Here is a 19,550-nt window from a genome sequence, read left to right as displayed (position 1 = left end):
TGTTTTCCTACTTTTCCCTAGGACTGTCATGTGACTGGCATCATGTGACTGGCATCATGTGACTCCCTTGTCACGAAGCATAAGGTGGCTCTGGAAGTTTCCACAAGTGTCCCTTTATTCTCTTGCCAGCCGTGTGTAAATACATGAAATACATTAAAATGTGTAAACACATGCAATATCTAAGTATATACATCATACATTAATTATGTTCCATCAATAAAAATGACATATATATACACATACATATACCTTCTCATGAACTACAGATTAACTTTTAAATCCTAGCCTGTGCCTATGGAAATATGTATTTATAGACAAAGGTTTTTCACAGATATGACTATATTTTCAGCAATGTATGCCTATCTGTTAGCATCTCTTACAATTATATGCCTATTCAGAGCACTGAGTTTAGTTTGAAAATAGGGCGCTACACTCTCCCCCTGGGGATTCTGACTTACATAAAGGTCAGGATCACCATACAGATTCATATTGGTCTTTCATCTACTAAGTGATATCTTTTTAAGCTTCAATATTAATTTAATTTCCTACATATCCAAAATAAGGCCAGGACATTACTATTCTAGGATGTACTAGCAAAGGGATTTCTGTAGGATTTCCTAGTTGTTCATAGGTAAAGATCCTAGGCGGTTTACATTCCCTTTTTGGTCTAGGTGATTTAGGTATTTCAGGTGCTTCTACACCTAAATCATCACCAGATGGGTCTTGTGATATTTGATCAATACTCCCACTCCAACACTCTTCATTAACATTGCTATTATTTTCTTTTTCCCAATCATTGTCAGTAAAATTCATCACAGGAGCCATGGGCCCAACTAACTTCTCACTACTGACAATTAGGGGCATATTCTCTTTGTAGTAACACCCATGTCTATATTCACAGGTATCTGACTCATCTCCATCTGCTATCTCCTCATCTGGTACAGTTGCCTTCAGGAAAGGTTTTGGATCAGTATCATTCAGTAATACATCAGTGTCTTCCCACCTTATATCTTGTGGTATGGGTAATAAATGCTGTCTATGATATGTTAATACAGGGCCTTGCCTGTTCTCTGATATTAGTTGATAGACAGGAATATTAGGTAGTTGATTTAAAACAATATAGGGTTCTGTTTTCCACCTATTTGCTATTTTTTTCTTCTAGGTAACCCCAAATGTCTAATTAATACCTTATCTCCAGGGGATAGTGGATGTTCCCTCACATGGGTGTCATATCTGAGTTTGTTTCTGTCTCCCAACTTTCTAGCAACATTTTGTGCCAGGTTGTGGGCTTCTTTTAATTGTCTCCGTAATTGTTTCACATATTTTGTGTGAGTGGGAGCAGAGGGGGTAGTAATCTTAGTTCCCAAACACACATCTATAGGTAAGCGAGCTTCCCTTCCGAACATGAGTAAATAGGGGGAGTATCCTGTGGCCTCATTTTTTGTACAATTATAGGCATGGACCAGATGTGAGATATATTGTCTCCATTGATGTTTTTGTTTTGTATTTAAAGTGCCTATCATATCCAGTAAGGTCCTGTTAAAACGTTCTGGTTGTGGATCTCCCTGTGGGTGGTATGGGGTGGTCCTCGATTTTTTTATACCACAGCAGTTACATAACTCATGAATTAGACGGCTCTCAAAATCTCTTCCTTGGTCAGAGTGAATTCTTCCTGGAAGGCCATAATGTATAAAAAACTTTTCCCATAAAGTCTTGGCTACTGTAATGGCTCGTTGGTTAGGGGTCACATATGCCTGAGCGTAACGTGTGAAATGATCTGTAATAACTAAAATGTTACTTTCCCGTCCGCTTGGATCTTCCAGTTTCAGAAAATCAATACATATTAAGTCCATTGGCCCAGAGCTGGTTATATTTACCATATAGGCTGATTTTGTGGGCAATGTTTTTCTTACTACACAACTGCCACATGTTTTGCAGAAGCGCTCTATGTCTTGATTCATAAGAGGCCAATAAAATCGTTCAGAGATTAACCCCTTAGTCTTTTCATATCCCAAATGGCCATGGTTATTGTGCAAGGATTTCATTACCATTGTTTTGTACTTTGCAGGTAATACTAGTTGTAATTTCTTGGTTCCATCCTGTCTTCTGATGCGTCTGTATAACAATCCTTGCATTACAATCAAATTCTTCCTTTGTCGAAAAAGAACTTTGGAATTGATGGAAAGGCTTGAATAAGTAATATCTGTTTGATGGTTTTCAACTGCATGGATAATGGGAAAAATATCTTTATCTTCATACTGCTCTTTTGACATCTCATCTTTACTCACTACCTCCAATCCCTCCATTATAGAATGGCTTAGCCAGCAGTACAGAGGAGGGATGGCCCTTTCTGATGCCCCTATCGATGTTATAATGACAGGTTCCACATGTCTTGTGATATGAATTTGATGACATAACCCTTTTACTTCTGCAGCTGGGACCTCAATCCACTCTTCCTGTGCAATATGGACATCCTTCCTTGGCAATCTAGATAATGCATCTGCATCCTGATTATTTATTCCTGGACGGTATTTAATGATAAAATTATAATTGGATAATGCTGCTAACCAGCGGTGACCAGTTGCATCTAACTTGGCCGTGGAATGTATGTAAGTTAAAGGGTTATTATCTGTCTGAACTACAAAGGAAACACCATATAAGTAATCATGGAATTTATCAACAATGGCCCATTTTAAAGCCAAGAACTCTAATTTATGAACTGGATATCTTTTCTCACTAATGGATAAACCCCTACTGACATATGAAATGGGCTTTAATTTATTTTCTTGCAGTTGGTACAATACTCCACCTAGTCCTTCATAGGAGGCATCAATGTGAACTTCATAGGGGAGTTCTGGGTTGGCATAAGCTAATACTGGTGAATTGGTTAAACTATATTTTAACTTTAGAAAAGCTTCTTCACACTGGACATCCCATCTTTCTCCAAAGGATTCCTGAGGTTTATAATAATTATCTCTTTTCAGGGATAGTTTCTTCTTCCAATTAGTGGGAGGATATCCCTTGGTTAATTCAGTTAAGGGTCGAGCCAGTTTGGAATACTGGGGTACAAATTTCCGGTAATATCCACAAAACCCCAAAAAGGACCGTAGATCTTTCAGGTTGTCTGGACGGGGCCAGTTCTTCACAACCTCAACTTTTTCTGGGTCGGTAGCTATACCTGCCCGGCTAACAATATGGCCTAAGTATCTTACTACTGATTGGCAAAATTTACACTTTTCCACTGATAGTTTCAGTCCTCTAGCTTGCAGCCTATCTAGTACTTTAAGGAGCCGCACATTGTGTTCCTCAAGAGTCTTTCCAAACACAATTATATCATCGAGATAAACCAATACTTCTCTGTAGCACATGTCCCCAACTGTTTTCTCCATAGTCCTCTGAAATGTAGCAGGTGCACCCTTAATTCCTTGGGGCATTTTCAAAAATTCAAAAAATCCGATAGGACAAATGAAAGCTGTTTTAGAGCGATCTTCTTTACTCATGGGGATTTGGTAATAACCGCTTCGCAAGTCTAGTACTGAGAACCACTGACTACCTTGAAGACAGTCTAGAGCTTCATCCACTTTCGGTACTGTGTATTGATCTGGTATAGTACGATCATTTAGAGTTCTATAATCAACACATAATCTAATTTCTCCATTTTTCTTTCGGGCGACCACAATAGGGGATGCATACGGACTTTCTGAATCAGCAATTACACTAGTTTCTAAAAGACCCCTTAAGTGTTTTCTCACATCCTCAAAGTCTGCAGGTGCTAACCTTCTTGACCTTTCTCTAAATGGGGTGTCATCTTTCAATCGAATATGATGTTCCACACCAGTAGCAGTACCTATATCCCACTCACTTTTGGAAAAAACTTGTTCTCTAAGTTGAAGTTGTTCCATCAACTGTTTTTTTCTTTCACAATCAATATCACTACCATCAAAACAGGGTTCTAAATTCAGGGACACTATTTTATTTGTTTTTGAATCTGTGGCAGGAAGTCCTGGTGCACAGTTCACTCTCTGGCATATGTAATTACTGTTAGCTGATTTACTATCTACAAAGCTAGGTTGTTCTTTTTCTTGCTTTTCACACCACTTAATCAGATTTTTGAACATGTTAGTATTAGTTCCTACTATGGCAGGTAATTCTCCGTTATCACCAGGGGAGTCAGGACAAACTAAAGCTATAAATGGAACAGTTTCATTTGGTGTGATCAACCCAGGTTCAAATGAAATTAGAGCCACAACATAGCCTAAATAAGGATACTTTTGTTCACTCAAGCCCCAGATTGTGAGACCACTAAGTGGTTGGATAGGTACATCTGAGATATACAAATTATACCAGGACTCAAAAATAATGGATACTTGAGATCCACTATCCATTAATACAGTACATTGATGTCCATTGATCATTGCTTTAACCAGTGGAGCCTTTCCCATTAAGCTATCAGGAAGACTATTTGACCACTGGGCACTCCCCATTGCTCGGACATTTATGACTGGGGAGTCTGTGAGGGGATCACAGAGCTCCCTTGTGCGTTTCCCGATTGGGATGGCATCCCCTGTGCAGTATAATTATTCTCTCTATTATTCCCAGAATTAAGGCATTCAAATGATCGATGTCCGATTTGCCCGCAACTATAACAAGTATAGGTAATGTGGTTACCCCTTTGCCTATTGGCTCCTCTTCCCATACCGGAAGGCATATTAACATTGTTGGTTTGTTTTATCTGTAATTCTATGAGTTGATCTATTTTCTTGTTTTGCTCTTCCAGCAATCTGAATAGCCTCTCATCCATAGTGGGTTGATCAGAAGCAGGAAGAACCACTTTTACTTTTTTTATAGTTTTCTCCCTATTTTCTATCTGGACTTCCTCCAATTTGACTTCTCTGACCAGCTCGGTTAAAGTAGGAGGAGGAACCTTTGTCATAGTACATCTTAATCGTTGAGCAACCGGATTATTAGTCAAAGCACCCTTGAGTATTTGCTTCATCCGTTGCTCATCCTCAGTTCCCTTAGCAAGACCTCCCTTATCAATAATTTTATAAATTAATCGATCAACTCTGTATATATAATGTGTTAATGTTTCTCCAGGCTCTTGATATGTGTTATTTAACCTGGCCAACAAATCCCCTACATCTTCCAATGTACCATATGAAAAATCTAAGGCTTCTATATAATCTTTTAGAGTAGCCTGGGAATTACTTCTTCTGGTAGCCTGAATAACTCCCATGGCTGGTCCCCTTAAACTTTCTACAACTCTCTGTTTCTTTATATGTTCCGGACACTGCCATTCTTCGGAGTGTTGTATTGCAGCCTCCCTCCACAATTCATAATTCTCTTCACCTGCAGGCACAGGTGATATCCCAGAGAAGATCCTTAAACGTCGGTATCCTCCCTCATAGTGCCACCTTTCCAGTTGACTAACAACTTTATCTACCACAGTTTCTACCTGGACCCCAGTTATTTCACCTTTATTCTCTTGTGGAACAGATTCTGAAGTGGTAGCATGGAAACAGCCCCCAGAAAATAATTCTCCTAATCCATGGTCCTCTGTTTCTGTGGCGTCTTCTCCCCCAATATTACCACCGTCTGGCCACAAAAGTTGTATCCTTCTTCCTGGTACATTTTCCATAGCAATCATTCTTGGAAAAAATACTTGGTCTAAATCGTTTCTGTTACTGATCAGTAAAGCAAATGGATCCCCATATTGTCCCTTCCACTTATCAACAATATATGGGTAACTTATTCCATACAATTTTTGTACCTCCTTTAGTACATTTTCCTCACTGACATCAGAGAAATTTCCTCCTAGCCCAAAACTGCACTGCACATTAACCCCTTTATCTCTACACCAACGGAAAATGTCTTCCCCAGTTACTATTTCCATCTTTTGATTTTGGTAAACAGGAGACAACTATATGTTCGGATCTCGGCTGGTGCCTCCAAAATGTAACGCTTAGTTCACTTGCTTAGCTAATGTTTTGTGCCTCCACCCAAGCTTTTGTTATAATGACCCTATGGGTAATTAAATTAGGTTAGCTAGGGATAACCTCTAATTCTAATATACAGATTAGTTATTCAATACAATTATAAAGTAAAAACGTCTTTATATTTTTTATGATAAATTAACAACACTTAGGCTATATTAGTATACATTAGTATAATAACAATTATCAAATATTAAAGTGGAAAAACAAATATATATATACCTGTACAACAGACTACTTGCATGCAATACAAAAAACTTTAGAAAACCAATTTGTTAGATGTAAATATATATATACCCGGGTATAAATAAAAAATGTAAAATATTATTATTACTAATATGTCAATCCCAGTTGTGCGCAGTTGGGGCCCATATAACATCCGGTATAGCCACTTACTGGATAAAGTCTCTGTATACTAGTAGAGCATTAAATTCCGCTGTGTTCTCCTTTTACGTAGTTTGACCTCCAGTTAATAACGTGTATCTTAGGTTTGTGTCCTTTGCAACAATGACATCCAAACTATACTTGTGCTGAATCACACCCTGAGAAGTATACTGTACAACTCTTCTCTATGGTCCAATTATGAACAATTAAAGTTCTTTTCTTTAATGTAAAGTAACTGTGTTAGCTGCATATGCGTTTATCTGAGCACAGTCCTGAGCAAATGATACAACGTTGCAATCGCTAGCAAATCACTTGAAATGTAACATTTAGATGAAAGCAGGTATCAATGTCCTCAGCTCAGTTGTGTAAGTTTAGGCCAGACTGTCAATGTATAAATGTATAAAGCTTTACTTTTATTCCTGAAACTGTTCCTCTGGAGCTTATATTGAGACTAAACTCACTTCTTAAACATGCAACGTGTCCTCATCAGTTTAAGTTTGCAACAGATATTAGAAGCTGTCTGCACTTAGGATGTTAATAATTATAGTCTCTGTATTCATAAAACGACAGGAATTATCATCACATCATATGACGTAGATAGCATCTCTAACATAGCACCACACACAGATTATACTGGCTGCCTGGTCATTGTACTACAGCTTGGCTGCTCCCCCAATCTCTGACTTGCTACAACTGGCTTGTGTATGCTGCAAGTAGTGTCTGTACACAATGCTGCTGGCTTCACTGATGCCACTCACCGCTGCGTGGACTATATAATCATCAGTCCTTCTTCACTTTATGGCCACTACAGCATCCATGGAAGAAAGTCTAGCACAGAAGCTGCTGCTGCTGCCAATTATAGTTAAGGCCCTGTATGGCTTTACTCTATTACTGACTCCTGCCGATGCCGAAAAGATCACCCTCACAACAGGTATTGCTCCCTTGATGCCCTGCTCTGGCTGTCACTCACTCACAGTGCCCGTCTTTGCTCTAGTTACAGCACAGCTTCTTTACCAGCAGTGCAGGTAGCTCCTAGGATGTCAGTCCTGCCTGGGGTTATGGCGGTTTTTCTTTCTAACTGTCACTATGAGATGTTTTCCTACTTTTCCCTAGGACTGTCATGTGACTGGCATCATGTGACTGGCATCATGTGACTCCCTTGTCACGAAGCATAAGGTGGCTCTGGAAGTTTCCACAAGTGTCCCTTTATTCTCTTGCCAGCCGTGTGTAAATACATGAAATACATTAAAATGTGTAAACACATGCAATATCTAAGTATATACATCATACATTAATTATGTTCCATCAATAAAAATGACATATATACACATACATATACCTTCTCATGAACTACAGATTAACTTTTAAATCCTAGCCTGTGCCTATGGAAATATGTATTTATAGACAAAGGTTTTTCACAGATATGACTATATTTTCAGCAATGTATGCCTATCTGTTAGCATCTCTTACAATTATATGCCTATTCAGAGCACTGAGTTTAGTTTGAAAATAGGGCGCTACATACTGTATATATATATATATATATATATATATATATATATAACAAGCGAGTATAGGGGCTGTAAAGTCACTTATTTGAACTTGACCAGTGGTCCTGAGCCTCCTGTTCAGACCGACAAGGGTTAATGAGCACTAGGACCGTTCAGTAATGACCACAGCTCCCTTCTCTACAAGCAACAACTCCAGGATCCACGGAGTGAAAAATCTGTACAAACAATAGAATGAGAAGGAGCACCCAATAGTGCATTAAAAGTGTATTTTAATAGACATAAAAACATCTGACACCTGGCTAAAACTTTGGCTTTGGTCTCCCGGATCGCTGCACTGCAAGCCAGCGTGTGGATGTCCGGCGGGACCTTGGATCAGACGGATGCCCAGCTGTATTGCCGTGGTATTTACTCATATGCCGTGTGGTACTGGTAACCAGTCCACAGTGTTTTATATCTTGGTATGAGTCCCCACTATTTGTATCCAGGATGGATGTTTTTATGTCTATTAAAATACAATTTTAATGCACTATTGGGCACTCCTTCTCATTCTATTGTTTGTACAGATATATATTTATATATATATAATCTATCGTGGTGGTAGGGCGGCACTTCACGGTTCAGTGTAAAATCAGCAGCACCAGGTGCCTTCCCCTGGAAGACAAGCACGTCCCCAAATATATCGTGGTGGTAGGGCGGCACTCCGGCGACTTTTCAGAATAAAGGAGACAGACGCCTGCTTACATCAACGTTTCAAGAGTTTTTAATCTCTTCATCAGGATCTATATCATATATATACAGCGCTACTACTGTCGGTAACTCTGGGCATTATGTAGTCATGTGTAGGTGTACTCGGGGCATTGCGTGGAGCATAATGTGTGTTGTAATATTATATGGGCATTATGGTGTGCGCTATATTGTGTAAGGAGCATTACGCTGTGTGGCGTACTACATAATGGGCATTACAATGTTATTAGTATTTTTATATGGCCACGCCCCTTCCCCATGAAGCATCGCTCCTACATTTTGCCGCGCGCCTACGGCGCGCACTCTCTTATTTTAGGTGTGGTGGTGGTGCACTCACCAATTTCCTTTCTGGCACAGGGTACCAAATGGTTGTTACGCCACTGGTTCTGTTGTGCTACTGTGTGGTGTAATTTGGAATGGGATTACTATTGTGTATGGTCCTTATGAGATGGCATGTCTCTCTTTCGGAGTGCACTGTATTTTTTACATGGGGGGGGAGGGGGCGCCGCAAAATTTTATGGCAGGGGGGAGCAAAATTTATAGTTACGCCACTGGGTAGAGGCATTGCAGTAGTCTTGGTGTGATAATACAAATCCATATAGATTGTAAGCTTGCGAGCAGGGCCCTCCTACCTCTATGTCGGTTTGTTTCTACCCAGTTTCTTTAATCACTGTTGTCTCCAATTGTAAAGCACAACGATATATATAAGAAATAAATGCATGGATGACTTTAGTCAGATCTTCTGAAATTGAAATCTCCACTAACGGAGATCTCCATTCAGGGCTGCCATCAGAAATTGTGGGGCCCAGGAACTGACAAAATAGGCAGGGCCCCCCTTCACTTTCACGAAGCCCCAGCATGCCTTGTGAAACCTCCGGTGTCTGCAGCACGGGCCGCACTACTCTACATCGACATTATTTCAAGGGAAATGTGAACTTTGTATATGACAATTATACTTTATAGACTCCAGTCCTGGGCCCTGCAGATCCCCATACACCAGCATTTTTCAACCACTGTGCCATGGCATGTCTCTTCTATTCATGTAAAGGGTCAATGTATTTTATTTTTGTTACCTGTGGGGACCAGTGTGATTGTTTTTTTTAATATGGGGGCCAATAGTTTTTTTTTTTTTTCTGTGGGGGCCAATGGGTTTTGCTCTGTGGGGATCTCATTGGTAATTTGAAAATCTTATTTAGTGTTCCGCAAGGTAAAAGGGTTGAAAATCTCTGCCATAGACACTATGCGATATTGTTCGCCTAGATCCTTGCAGCTTACTCAACAAACTAGAAGCGGGCCCTATGTTTACAAATGATATACAGGTCACTGCACCGCGAGAATGTTTCAATTTCAAAGAAATACCAATGCACAACTTGTGATCAATTCTATCGTCTATGTACTAAATAAAAACCCTGTTTCCCATCAGCACGAAATAAGTACAGTGTGTCATTTAAGAAAAATAAAACAGATATGACCATATATCCACTTTCATTCCACAAAAGCATTTTGCAGAAGCACAGATTATTTTTGTAGAAGTGCAGTCTTACAGCTCGGCAATGAAGCACTTCTAGAACAGACTGAATCGGCTTACTTGAAGTATAACCCAATGGCCTTCTTTTGATGCTTTTTCCATCGCTATTTCTGCAATGCCTTCCTGCCCTTGACCCAGAGAGATATTGCAAAGTTTTCCTGAGTCAATGGTAAATCCAAGTCTGTTACCTATGTGAAGCAGGCAATAATGTCATCCAGCCAGAACAACAAAGATTTCTAGCAAAACACCAGTGGAGAAACACATACATCAGAAATCTTTGCAAGAAGACAATAAACAATATTAAATAAGAACTCTAATGAGTATCAGATGCGTGTAGTGTATTTACCATGCTAAATGGAACCACATATTATGCATCACACTGATAAATGGATAATGTGTACCTACATGTGCAAGTTCTATAATTCCAGTCTTTATTGGGTGATGCTGATATTATATGGTGCGGTATAAAGACAGTGATATAATAAACTAGTGGCAGGGACTTTGTGGAAATGTGTTTATGGTTGTGTCAGTTGGAGGTTGGAGTTTCGAAGGATCAGGGTATGTGGGAGGTGTGCACAAGTGATAAGCTCCCTGTTCTAGCCACGCCCACAAATATGTGACATCACAGGGCGGTCGGACCAGAGTGAAGTTGATAGCACCCAGTGCCTCAGAATGCTACAGGTCAGCTTTTTAGGCGGCAGGGTGTGCTATTCCAGGGCAACAATGTTGCCACCCCTTAGACCATGCCCGCTGGGGGCAACACCCCTCGGCCACCCCTATTAACGGCCCATACACTATATCATTAACGATAGGTAAGTGTGTAACCTTCATACTCTGCTGTCTAAACTTAACCCTTCCGTCCAGCAGCCTAACCCCAACCCCCCCTTCTAGGTGCCTAATCCTAACCCTCCCTCCCCGCAACCTAAACCTTATCTCCCCCACAGCCTAATCCTAAATCTCTCCCCAGGGCCTAAACCTACCCCCCTCCCCCCTTCTCTGGCCTAAAACACCCCACAAACTTACACACAGCATCCCAGCAGTCGGGATTCTGGTGCCGGCTTCTTCATTGAGGTCGGAATTCCAACGCCAATCTCCTGGTGGTAATTGGAATGCCAGTGTCGGTAATGAGAACACCAGCATCCCCACCACCGCAATTTTATTGTCTTAATTGATGACACAGAAGGTTTTATTAAATAAGTAAAATTACTGTTTTGTTTTGGGCAGGGAAAACAGTAGAATGAAAGCCAAAAATTCACTCTTAAATCTTTTTGAAATAGACCTTTACGTTGGATCTTCTGGTGCTGCACGGTGTTGCGTCGATAAACCATTGATTAGCAGCTCACATGAGCAGGTCTGAGGTACGCTTCATTTACTAGGCTTGAACGCTAACATTTTGCTCAACTTGGCAGGGTTATACAGTGGCAATAACTAACAGCATCATTCAGCCATGTAATATACACCCCATGATTGTCTTACATAAAGCACAATGAGGATGGTACTTATGTAATATCTGGGCTCCCGTTTTTCTTATGAGACCGCGTCCCCTCGCGGGGCTCGCTACGCTCGCCACGCTTCGGGCACGGTGGCTCGCTGCGCTCGCCACACTATATAAATTCAACTCCATGCGTAGTTGGATAGTAGGGGTATGAAAAAATGGGGTGCATTTAACATGGGAGCCCAGATAATACATAAGTACCATGAGGATATATGTCAATTCCTGCTCATATGGCGCTCCACTAAGTACGTAAACATATATTTTGAATATGTATGTTATAAATGCCTTGTATACCCTACCGAGCATCTCTACGTCTTTCAGTGGATCAACTCCTGGAGAAAGGATAAAAAATATAGTGGTGGCTGGTCCACTCTCATGATAGGACTTGGCAAACTCTGTTTTACGCCTCTCCACGTACTTGGCTCCCAGTTTCTCTTCAACAAAATTTCTGTATGTTCGAAAATAATAAAAACATACAGTGAGTACAATAACAGTATAATACAGGCAAGCTTGATTGTCTTCAAATTCATGAACTGTAGACTCAATAATCGGTGTGCTCATGGGGAAACCACAAACTGAATCTAAAGTATCTTCTCCTCACATTTACGCTGGCTTTGAAGGAACAGTCTCTTTATGAATCCAGAATGTCAAATGTGAAAGCACTCTGTATGGATAACAGCCATCTTGGATTCAAAATGAGGCTAAGGGGGGTATTCAATCCCTGCCGCTATTTCCAATGGGGGAAGAAGCAACGGGCACCTATTCAATGCTGTCTGCCGGGCCCGTTTTGCCGAGAACAGCCGTGGATTATCGAGATCACAGCCATATCTCGACAATCCATGGCCGTTTATGCGACCACGCCCCCTATTTGCCGATCGGCAGACGGGACATTGAATCCCACCTGCCGATAAACAGGTGAGCGGGCCGAGGACGGGCCAGGGTCACGGCTGTCGGGATGTCCCAACAGTCGTGGCCCGGAATTGAATACCCCCCCCCCCCCATAGTCTTTCCTGGAGTCTGCTGAGAAATTTGGAGGAGACAACAGCAGGCACCACAGCCGGGCTGCCCAGGTGAGTATTTGAGGGTATAGGGCTTCCCCTTGCCTAGCTCCTGTGCTTGATTATGTCCACAATATAAATAAAATGTATAATCATAAATAAAGATATGTATACACCTGCAGCTACATTGCAAGGTTATCATAAAAAATTTATTTGAAGTTTGCACCCTATTGTTTAAAATATGTACATACAGTATAAGACATTATAGTGGGATACTTGCCAAAACAAACAATAAAAAAAAACACATACATTTGTGTATTTATACCTTACCACCAGGGCTATTTTTCAGTAGGCTCCAGCAGGAACTATGGCCCTTATTCTAGTTCACTCTTTCTGACAAAATATTTCTTAGATGGACAAAACCATGTGCACTGCAGGTGAGGCAGGTGTTACTTGTGCAGAGATAATTAGATTTGGGTGGGGTTTTACACCTGCCTCACCTGCAGTGCACATGGTTTTGTCCCTCTAAGAAATATTTTGTCAGAAAGAGTGAACTAGAAGAAGGGCCTCAGTTCCTGCTGGAGCCTGCTGAAAAATAGCCCTGTTTACCACTCACCCCTCCCCATATGAAGACATTTTGCAAATTGCTGTTATCAAACTTTAATGTAGAGGTGTATTGCAGGGTTGCCGACCCTCCCGGAATTTCCGGGAGTCTCCTGAAAATCGGGTACCCCCTCCCGGCCCCCGGAAGGGTGGGCAACCCTCCCGGATTCAGGGGGGACCCCCGCTGCCCCCCGGATCACGGCATTAAAATGCCGCAATCCTCGGGTCTCAGAGGAGGGGGCGGAGCTAAAACGGCACAATCGCGCCATTTTAGCCCCGCCCCCTCCATGGAGATCCCTGAATTCGCTGCTTTTAACAGTATGGGGGTGGGGCTTAGTGATGTCACTCGTAAGCCCCGCCCCCTGAGCGGCTGCTGAAACTCTCCTCTCCGGGCTTCTCCCGGAGAGGAGAATGTTAAAGTCGGCAACCCTGGTGTATTGTAACAATGTCAACAGTCCAAGTAGAAGAGCTGGTGCAGTCTGACCCGAACTCCCATCAGAAGCAAATTATACCCCTTTCAGCTATAACAGCAAATTACCGGGTGAAGCACTTATACCCAGTAATTTGTGTAGTGAGAAGGGTCACCGACCCTGCTTTTTACCAGGGTCGTCGACCCGGGATTTGTGACCCGGGTTGACCCTTTCACACTACACAAATTACCCGTGCAATTCAGCAAATTACCGGGTTGACCATTTTTAACCCGGTAATTTGCTGCTATGAGTGAAAGGGGGTCAGACTGTACTCAAAATGCCAGGTAATTGCTGGGTTGCATGTTTGAAAGGGGCATTATCCGGTTATAGCTTTTAAACCCGGGAATTTGCTGAAAAACCTGGGTTTTTCCGTGGTGTGAAAGGGTCAACCCGGGTCTTAAATCCCAGGTCACCGACCCTGGTCAAGAGCAGGATCAGCAACCCGGAATTTAAGACCTGGGTTGAACCTTTTACACCAAAGAAAACCCCAGGTTTTTCAACAAATTCCTGGGTTGAAAAGCTGTAACCCAGTAATTTGCTGGTGTGAATGGGGTATGAGAGATAACCATGTTGGTAATTCCATTGTGGGGCCAAATGTAATAGGGTGAGAGTTTCAGAAAGTGAGAGATTTTGGGAGAGTTTTCCCCTTTTTTTTAAAGCAGCAATCAATTACACTGCAAAACCAGGTTGATTTTGCCATGTAATTGATTGCTGCTTTAAAAACATGGGAAAACTCTCCCAAAATCTCTCACTTTCTGAAACTCTCACCCTATTACATTTGGCCCTTGGTCTGCATTAGAGAAATCAAGGGCCTGATGAGCCAATCGAACAGGTCAACACCGCCCACCCACCGCCTGACCGAACTCCAGCCCCCCCTGTCATGTTAATCCCTGCATTTGCATGCAAGGGAATGTGTACGCTTACACATCCCCTCGCATGTGGCGGAACGAAAGAGTGTGTGGTCTGAGCCCCTTGATAAATACCTATAGTAAATACTGCTAGTGCATGCATGATAATGTAACACATGTATAATCCAAGTGCACAGTCTAGAACCTAATCCCTAGAAAAGACGGTGGGGCCACCAGGGGTTCCCCAGTAGTCTATTGGTCCAGTTTATCCCTGGGCTTACAAATAGAAGATTGGGTTAATGGCTAGAGTCAAAATACACTCCATCCAACAACATTGCCATGCTGCAATGAAGTAGATGTCCACCCCTTGCTTGCCTCGCACGGATTAGCAGAAAGTGTGTTAGTACCAGGATCGGCCATGGAAGCTGGTAGCTCAATAATAACAGTGCCAACAACCACAATGCAGTGCCTTCTTCAGGAAAGGCCGCTATCAAGTGGGTGACTTGGTAAACAACTCATTTAATGATGGAAAGCAGCATACGAGCTGCAGTATCAAAGACATCTGCTCGACTCCGGCAGGATCCAGCTGGCTTTTATCAAGTGAACTTTACAAAGTGACTAGTTTGGGCTTCTCAGTACCTCTCCCTTATAAAGGATAAAACTGCTTTTGCTCATTTATTACAGCAGACTTGGCAGCCGGGAAGGATTTCACTTTTACAGGGAAGGCGGCTTGGAGGTATCACAGCTCACCCACGTGGGCACAATCTCAGGAGGAACCTTGGGCTGCATGTCACCACTCGCCCACAGCTGCCTGTTTACATTATGGGCTTCCAGAGAAACAAATCTCCAACGCTAGGAGTGAAGTTGTTTAACATCAAATCATTATATATATAAAAAAAAATGGTATCAGGCCAAATCTGTATCCCCGAATGACTTGTGCAGTGAAATGTATATCGTACAACTGTCTGCGGTAGTCTCTCCGTTTTTTTTAACCTTTAAACAACCAAAAAAACCTTATCTGCCAAATTCTACATTCCGAAAACTCATGGGGATTGATGCCAAGTCCAATGTAAATCAGCTTGTTTATATATACAGTATATAAATTGCTACTTCTCATTCCTACAATAATATTGACAGCACCACAGTATATGTGGCTGCAGATCTGTCTTCTCAAACACTGATATAAACATGGTCCAAGTACATTAAGGACATATTTACATATCGGTGACTAACGCCGACTTGCACAGAGTTGTAGGTGTTCCTGTCACTGTACATGGGGTCTATGTACTAAGCCTTGGAGAGAGATAAAGTTGATGGAGATAAAGGGGCAGATGTACTGTATTAAGCCTGGAAAAGAAATAAAGTGGAGATAAAGTGGAAATAAGGTAAAAGGAGATAAAGCACCAGCCATAGGGGCAGATGTATTAAGCCTTAACAAGAGCCAAACGGCTCCTTACTGACTTTTTTCAAACACAGGCTGTAACATGGCAGTTAGCAGGTGATTGGCTGGACATTTATCTCTCTTTATCACCCTTGCATTTACCTCTTGGCTTAATACATCTTCCCCAATGAACTGTGTTTTCAAAATGACAGTTGGGAGTTGATTGGCTGGTGCTTTATCTCCTTTTACCTTATCCCCACTTTATCTCTTCTTCAGGCTTCATACATCTAATGGGCCCCACACACTGGGCGACTTGCATGTAAATTGCTGTGCGTGTAGACAGTGCACAAAGTAATTTAAATGCGCAGCCCCCTGTTATAAATATGCCCAAGATTCAGAACAGCCACGCCGGATAATGTAGTGCAGTCGTCGCTCAGAAGCTCCTGCTCATCTCCCTGTTCATGTGTGAGCAGGGCCCTCTGAGCGACTGTCACTAAAGACACCAGAGAAGACCGCTGCCGAAGAGAAGACCGCTGACACCGCCGCAGAGAAGACCGCTGACACCGCCGCAGAGAAGCCCCACTGGCACCGCCGCAGAGAAACCCCACTGACACCGCCGCAGAGAAGCCCCACTGATGACGTCGCCGAGAAGACCCGCTGCACCGCGCCCGCCCGCTTCACTCAGTGGAAGCTGCAGGACTTGGTAAGTATTTTTTCTGTCCCCACTGTTCCACCAACGAATAAACGTTTGCAAGGTGGGGGGGGGACCACTAGCCACCAATGATACAACAGTGTAAGTTTTTTTTGGGGGGGGGGGGAGGGGTGCCAGGGACAGCCTCGGGCTTCAGCCAGTGACACCCTGGAGGGGGGGGGGGGGCGTTATTGGGGGGGGGGTGTCCCTACTCCCCCAGGGGCCTGGCCCGGGCTGACCAGCCACAGAGGTAGTGCTTTGGCTGCTGGACCTTATATAATAAGTGTCCCCCGGTACTGGTTTCAGGGAAAGGGGTGTGACCTCATTGCAAGGCCGTTCCCTATTTTTCCGCTGTGGGGGCATGGCAGGAGCTGTCAAAACTACTGGCCATGCTCTCTGTCCCCTTTGACTTCCTGTATAGATGGTTAATGTGGGACAGTTCTGTGATAATCGAGACAGTTGGGAGGAATGCTCTTGGGGGGTGTCTGAGTGCTGGTAGTAATACGCACTTATTATGAGGATGACCACAGCACTAGATATCCACTTCTGATTGGCTGATTGTGGAATGACATCATGAAGTAGTAACATAAAGTATATAAATATACCTAATAGCGTAAGTCATCCGGTCTGGCCTCAGCGCGCGCATCATAATCATTTTCTGTAGGGAGCTCTTGTTCTTCCATTCCTGAGGAAGACGTTCTCTTTCTGGACATTCAGATTCAATTACCCTTTTCCAGCGCTTAGGAGACCCTTCAATGTCTCTGTCTAGTCCACGGAATTCATCCATAAAGCTCATAGTCTATTCAATAAAGAGAAATAAGTTGGATATCTTCTCTAGCAACATTTATTTAATAGACTCTTATATATTCTGTATATCAGTGGTTCCCAAACTAAGTGCAAGGGCACCCTGGGGTGCTTGCAGAGGTGCCATGGATTGGTGGTCCTGGATCAAATTCAATTTTTTAGAGGCCATTTGATGGGTAAATCCAGACTTAAAGGCAGCCAATCATAAAATATTGGGCCAAACAGAAGCGCAACCTTCCCCACACCATATAACTATACCCAAGGATGACATATACCTGTAGGTAAAGGGCACCGAAACACTGTGGTAAAATACCGCTCATCTGAATCACCTTATAGGCATGTTATAGCCAAGTTTGTAATGAAATACTGGTTTATTAACCCTGTGACATCAACATAAAAATCCCAGCATCACTCCTCCAAAGAATACTTCCATTGGGAGGACCTGCGGTGACCTGCGCGAACCTACCTTAATAGTGCTCCATACTGAATTTGAAAGAAAGTCCAACGGACTATTATAAATGTGGTCAATGTTAAAGCGAAGTAAAAAGTCAAGTTCCTGAGCAGATATTTCTTTATTCATGATCAAAAGCTGAAAGAGTAAAATAAAGTGTAGTTAGATATGTGAAATGTAACGCGTAAGGCCTGTCACATTTCCGACGTGATTGCATGCATTACAAAGAGCCTCTCTTCTGTTATACGAGATCAGCTGGAGGGTGAGCGAGGAGTTCACGTAGTCAGGACAGTGGCTGTCACACTGACGAGATGTAAGGATATAATATATTGCTTTAGCTTGTGGCACATGTTTAGATGTGAGTGGAATTAACCTACAAGCTTTATAGTCAATAAAATACATTCTACTTATCTAATCCTCACTTTTCAGCAAAGAACAGTATCCAATTAGCTGCAGTAATTTACCGCAGCTAATGGATCGCCCTGGGGCTATCCAATTAGTAACAATTAGATCCAGGCAGCAAGTTTTATCAGCAATAGGCCACTGGAGACACGAATGTTTGTTTTCAATAATGCATGGTCCGGGAACCTATTTTGGATCCCATGTGATGTTGTTGGAAAGTGTAATTTACCTGATTAAAACATGCTATAACTTAACCTGTTTTTGCCATGCAGTAAATTACCACGTGCAATTGGATACCGGGCAAACTCTGAGCTGTAACTCTTTTTACAGATTCTTTCTTGAGAGAACTGATTACGCACATCCCATGAATGCCAATGGGCAGGGTTGGACTGTCCCGCAAGGGTGTAGACAGGGCAGCCATCAGAGGGGGACTGCGGGGACTCCAGTCCCAGGCAGAAAGGGGGCCCAGGACTGAAGTCTATCAAGTATAATTTGTCATAATGTCACTTGATGCAGTACCTGTAGAGGTTGAGTAGTGTGGGCAGTGCTGCGGACAAGGGAGTTCTCACCAGACACACCAGGGTTTTGACAAGGGAGGAGGGGTGCCCTGTCCATTTTGTCAGTCCTGTATGCCACAACTTTTGATGGCTGCCCTGGGTGTAGGGTAAATCACCAGGGAGTCCCACCCCCTCCTCTAATGTCAGGTTCCAGACCGCGCTCTCAGATTACACATTGGCCTCTATTCTGATTGACTCGCTCGGGCGCAAATTCGCACAGGGACTGTTGTTTTGGGTATGCACAGCAGCATTTCTGCGCATGTGCATATGCTAGGTGCGTGCGAACTGGGCAAAAAGTCTGTTCGCCGGGTGCACTCACCCAACCTTGCGAGCGGGGGTGGGGTGGAGAAGGGCCATATGTGAATTCCTCCACCTAATTGGTGTTCCCATGAAAACGCTGGGTGTACACAGCCGGATGTCAGCTGCCAGCCCAATTCCTTGCATTTCTACACGCATATGTATGGGTGGTCTGGACCACTCTTGCATATGAGTGCACCTTCGCCATCATTTGATGGTTGGCGACCATCAAAAGATGGGGGAGGTTCCCACTGGCATGCGATTGGATGTTCATGTAAAACATTCGTTCGTAAGCCTTACAAACGCATCCCGCATGCGAATGGGTGGCGCCGGCTAGCCATTCGCAAGACGGGGTTAGAGTGACTCACAAGGGTGTGAATCCGTGCCGAGCGA

The 19,550-nt window shown here is 42.8% G+C and overlaps 1 protein-coding gene across 3 annotated transcripts in view; it reads right to left on the bottom strand.

The window, feature by feature from the left end:
• LOC146021013 (dynein axonemal heavy chain 11-like) overlaps window positions 1-19,550 on the bottom strand; it is a 248,607-nt gene that overhangs the window by 72,433 nt on the left and 156,624 nt on the right. For all 3 annotated transcript variants that reach the window (XM_083154785.1, XM_083154786.1, XM_083154787.1), the window contains 4 exons: window positions 17,917-18,039; window positions 17,252-17,445; window positions 11,955-12,103; window positions 10,221-10,348 (listed from right to left, as the gene is read on the bottom strand). In XM_083154785.1, coding sequence (XP_083010911.1) covers window positions 10,221-10,348; window positions 11,955-12,103; window positions 17,252-17,445; window positions 17,917-18,039 — 594 coding nt within the window. The remainder of the gene's footprint in view (window positions 1-10,220; window positions 10,349-11,954; window positions 12,104-17,251; window positions 17,446-17,916; window positions 18,040-19,550) is intronic.

The sequence above is a fragment of the Crinia signifera genome, chromosome 7 (assembly GCF_055691185.1).
Source record: "Crinia signifera chromosome 7, ASM5569118v1, whole genome shotgun sequence".
Taxonomy (NCBI): Eukaryota; Metazoa; Chordata; class Amphibia; order Anura; family Myobatrachidae; genus Crinia; species Crinia signifera.
This window is presented reverse-complemented; position numbering and strand designations above follow the sequence as displayed.